Below are 4,935 nucleotides of genomic sequence, written 5' to 3' on the forward strand. Positions count from 1 at the left end.
AAGGCTGACTCACATAAATAAGTTGAGCCGAATAATGCAGTCAAGAAGGTAGCACATTTCCTCATGTTTGGGTACTTTTCCTCTGTGAGTAAGTTCCAAAACTGTCCATGAGCCCTAGACTTCAGTTGAATGTCAGCCTGTAGTGTCAAAATCTCATCCTTCACTCCAGACGAGTTCAGGTGAAACAGCGTTGTAATTTTTTAATCAACCTCAATATCTTCCCGAAATCTGCAGCACATAAATGTAGCGACTGGCTCGAGTAAAGCAAAGTCTTGAAAGCGTTTGTCAAACTCTGACAGACACTTGTCAATCTGCTCTGTGTAGCGCGCACTGTCAAGTTGCGCACACGGCTTCCGTTGCATCTCCAGCTCTGACGTGAGGTTTTGGAAGTTCCCCAAATCATGGCGCTGCAGCTTTAGCTTCTGTAGTAGAAACAAATTGGGAGGCTAACTAATTAGCTCGCCAGAGTTGTGCGGTTGACCGCGCATACGTGGTGACCCATGTGTTAGAAAAGACATGATCTCAGACTGGCTGCCCTGTATGTCAAGTTATGTTGTTAAAATGTGCACTCTCCCCACTTGAGAAGGATCGATGAGTCTCCCGAATGATTTTAACTGGATTTCACTCAATGAACCAACAACTTTTCATTTTCCTCCTTTTATTTTGGTAGGTTCAGCATAGTAGTTGTTCAATCACTAAGCTTTTAGTATAACCACTTAGTGTAGGTAAAAAACCTTTAAATAGAAAAGAAAACAGAAACAAAACCCATATTCAATATGCAACTCATGTAAATAGGCAAAGCATTCATGATTGTTGTAGTTATAAAGTACCAGTGCCACATTCTATAATCTTAACATGATACATATAAAAGCACATACAGTGCCTCCACACTGGAACTCTTTGGTCCACATTGGAGCCTCCACTTCTCCATAGAGCGCCCCCTGGAGGAATGAAGGAGCCCCACAGCCAAGCTCACTACAGACCACCTCTGCATCCTGCTGGTCAAAGTCATCTTCACACACCGAGGACCACCACTGGTTAGACTGGTTAGACTTCACCGGCAGTCTGCCTGAGCATAGACTAGTCACCAGCCTGACGGAGTCTGGAGAGATGATAGAAGATGAAAGAGAGAGAGAGAGATAAAAGACACCAGACACTAAATAACATTCTGTCTTATTTTTCTTGGAAGATCTTTGACCCAGAATATAAATCTGTTCATAAAATGATCCCTAAAATCTAAAAGAGATGGAGGCTGGACTCTCTCCTTAAGGAGTGTCCAGGGTGAAGTACCTTGTGGAGATACCGACGAGCCCCCGGCTGAGCTGAGCTGCTCAAAGTGGTGTCCAGTAGGTCATTGGTGCCTGTTATGGTGGAAACCAAAGAACCTGCTGGTGGAAACCAGTGAATAAGAAAGCTGTGAAGCTGAAGGAGGAGTCCTTTCAGGCTGGTTGGTGGTTGGCCCAGAGGACTCCTGACACAGCAGACATGGAGGTTTCATAATAAAGATATCTTGGAGCATTCAGCACCTGATTTACTGAGGCAGCAGCTCATCAGACAAGTCTGCTGCCATTCTAGCTGGTGCATGTGTGTGTCCACCTTGATACATTACTGTCATAGATGATGTCACTGATGGGCTTACCTGAGCAGGTGAGGCCCACGATCACGATAGAGTAAAATGGTATTAAACAGTCTCTCAGTGTATATCCAGACTGAAGACACCGAAGGCTGATCAACCACACAGATCTCAGTGAGGACGTCCTTCTCTCTCTGATAGAAACAGCAGAGCCACAGTCCAGTTCTCTCCAGGCAACTTCTGCTTCCTTCAGTGTCCAGAAAGGGCCACATACTGGTTCCCAGGATCTTTGATGTTTCACCTGCAGCATTCCTGCACAGCGACTGTTTCCTCCCACCAACCTGACATGTTCTGAACAGAAACAAGAGAGTCGTCAGTAAAGAAATTCCATTCCATTATCCAAACCGCTTATCACATTCAGGGTCACGGGGCGCTGGAGCCTATCCCAGCTGATAGCTTGGGCAGGGTACACCCTAGACAGGTCACCACCATGTGAGGCACATATAGAGACAGACAACATTCACGCTCACATTTCGAGTCAATTGGAGACTCAATTTCGAGTCTCCAAATAACCTAATGTCTTTGGACTGTGGGAGGAAGCCAGAGATCCCAGAGGGAACCCATGCAAACTCCACACAAAAGGACCGCCCGGGATCGGAGATCGAACCCGGGCCCCTCTTGCTGATAGTGCTAGCTACTACACCACTGTGCAGCCTTCAGTAAAGAAATTAATTTAATTAATGTAATATCAAACTAAAACTTGACTGCTGATTCTGCTTCATTGAATCTTTCTTTCTCTTTTCTTTCTCTATTTACCTGTTGATGTGAGATTTCCTTCAGCCTGGAGTCCTGGAGAAATAGACACATATTTGTTGTTTTGAGTAAATGTAAAAAACAGAGAAAGGTCCAAGGCTAACGACTGGAAAACCCTAAAAGGGTTCAGCCAATCAGAGGCAGCGAGTCATGATCGTCTTTCAGTACTCTGTGCATTGTTTCCTGTGAGTTCTTCACAATAAAAGCCCCCATTGTGATTGTGTTGTTGAGGTGTTTTAATGTGAAGCAGCAGCAGGAAATGTTGAGTTAGCATAAGCAGTAACTAAATGCTGCTCTGATACGTCTGTAGGAGAGTGAACAGGAAACAGTGAGGCTGATATCAGATTACAAACAGCCTCACTGATCACATGCTGCATCGTTTCCTGTCTATTAGTCATGAGTCTGAATCTATGGCGAACTCCGCCACCAACAATATAAAACACTTCACACAGAGATTATTACTGAATATACATTGATTGCAGAAATATTAATTGACTACAAATATAATCAATGACTAATGATTTGATGAAAATTCAGGAGATTTTAACTTCAATGTGTACGATTTGACAAAGTTTAGGACACATCATCACGTTTTATAAACTAAGAGGAAACTTTTGTGTTTTTATTTTTAACATGGAGGCTGGTAGAGTTCATGCAGTCAATAACTAATTACTTTAATTCATTATTTTTCCTTAGGAATATTACATTACAGTCATTTAGCAGACGCTTTTATCCAAAGCGACTTACAATTCAGATATCACATTTCTACACCGTCGGCACAGCTACGGGAGCAATTTTGGGGTTAAAGTGTCTTGCTCAAGGACACATCGACATTCGATTGGCAGAGCCGGAGCCGGGGATCGAACTGCCGATATGATTGCAGGACAGCCCTGCTCTCCACTTAGCCACAGTCGCCCTCAAGAATAATATATGTATTTTTTTGTACTTTTCTTTATTTGATTGCAATAACCTTTACTGGTTTTGTGTGTGTGTGCGTGTGTGAGTGTGTTCTGATTTAAAGATACAACAGAAATATTGTAATAAAGCACATCATCTCTAAAACAGAGTCCTACCTGAGATCCACAGCAACAGCAGCAACAGGTGATCCATGACGTCCAGGTAGACCGTCTCTCTGCCCGTCTGTCTCTCTGCCCGTCTGTCTCTCTGCCCATCTGTATGTCTGTGTGCTGTCCTTGGTGTATATCTGCATACAGGAAAAGGTGGCGCTTTACTGATGGGTTATCTGTCTTTAGTTTTACAGAGAAGAGTCTCTGTTACATGATCAGGTTCTTCTGTCCACCATGTTTCCAGTTTGACCAGTGGATCTGACAGTTTTTCAAACTGGTGTCTTGGTTCTCACTTTGGTCTGACACAAATCTGTTTAGTTATTGTCCTGTACAGCATGTGGGGTCATGGAAGTAGTATAGAACCATATAAATCTATAGAGCAAGAGAAATAGAAATATAGGAAAAAGTTAGATTCTCTTTATAGTTGTTTTAAAACTTTTGTGGTTGTTTGAGTCTCTTTGTAGTTGGTTCGCATCTCTATGTGGTCATTTTACATCTGTTTGTGGTTCTTTTAACTTTCGGTGTTGTTTTGAGTCTCTTTGTAGTAATTTAAACACTTTTGTTGTTTAAGTCTCTTTATTGTAGGTTTACTTTCTTTGTAGTCATTTTACATCTCATTGTGGTTGTTTTACATCTCTGTTTTTTCGTGGTTGAATTGAGTCTCTGTAGACGTTTTAAACATTTGTGGTTGTTTTAGTCTTTTTCAATTTGGTTCACGTATATTTGTAGTAGTTTTTAAAGTAATCAATCATTGAGTCTATAAAACATGAGTGGTATTTAGTGCAGCACACATTGATGAGATTGAGTCCAAGGTGACATCTTCAAATATCTTGGTTTGTACGACCAAGAGTCCAAAAGCCAAAGATATTCAGTAGAGTCAAACTTACACACCTGCCTTTCAGTTTTCAGAGGTAAAAATACAAGAAAGTCCTGCTGGAGTCCTTATCCAGACCCCTCCAGAGCCAGTTCAGGTCCTTTCTTTCCAGCTCATCAAGAGAAGTCCTTTGGCAGCAACCATTCCAAACTTCCACCAGTTATCTGTACATTTAAAAGCTGCCACAGAGCATCTTAATCATTATCCACCTCCATCTTTCTGTCATAAAATTAAGAAAAGCAGTGAAAGTGTCCTGAAAATTAACCAGACAACAGAGGTGAGTGTGTGTGTCCTCACATACTTTACATCTAACACAGAAAGGTGATAAAACAATTATTCCAGCTGTTTTGGAATATTAATGTAACCGATGGATCACTTTGAGGATCTGGTTCAGGTCCACTTTCTGACCCCAAAGTTCAAACTAAACCTGAAGAAGCAATATTTAGTTTTTTGCTCCACAAATCTGAAACAAACTGCAGCTCTGCTCCAACTCTCAGTTCTCTAAGACTTATATGAAAAATATAAATTTTATTCAGTTCAATTTGAGACTTTTTATTCATTTCTTGCACTGCACTGTACTGCGGTGTGATTTGCCTTTTAGTTTTATG

At 41.6% G+C, this 4,935-nt stretch overlaps 1 protein-coding gene across 1 annotated transcript; it reads right to left on the reverse strand.

The window, feature by feature from the left end:
- Positions 1–964: 964 nt before the first annotated feature.
- On the reverse strand, positions 965–2,461 carry LOC137890742 (CD5 antigen-like). The gene is made up of 4 exons (XM_068734934.1): positions 2,390–2,461; positions 1,640–1,924; positions 1,291–1,385; positions 965–1,102 (listed from the first exon to the last, which is right to left on the reverse strand). The coding sequence occupies exons 2-4, from the start codon at positions 1,881–1,883 to the stop codon at positions 1,085–1,087; spliced, it is 357 nt and encodes a 118-aa protein (XP_068591035.1). The 5' UTR covers positions 1,884–1,924; positions 2,390–2,461; the 3' UTR covers positions 965–1,084.
- Positions 2,462–4,935: the final 2,474 nt, after the last annotated feature.

The sequence above is a fragment of the Cebidichthys violaceus genome, unplaced genomic scaffold, assembly GCF_023349555.1.
Source record: "Cebidichthys violaceus isolate CVI_PGR_0920_01 unplaced genomic scaffold, fCebVio1.0.p SCAF_68, whole genome shotgun sequence".
In the NCBI taxonomy this organism is placed as follows: Eukaryota; Metazoa; Chordata; class Actinopteri; order Perciformes; family Stichaeidae; genus Cebidichthys; species Cebidichthys violaceus.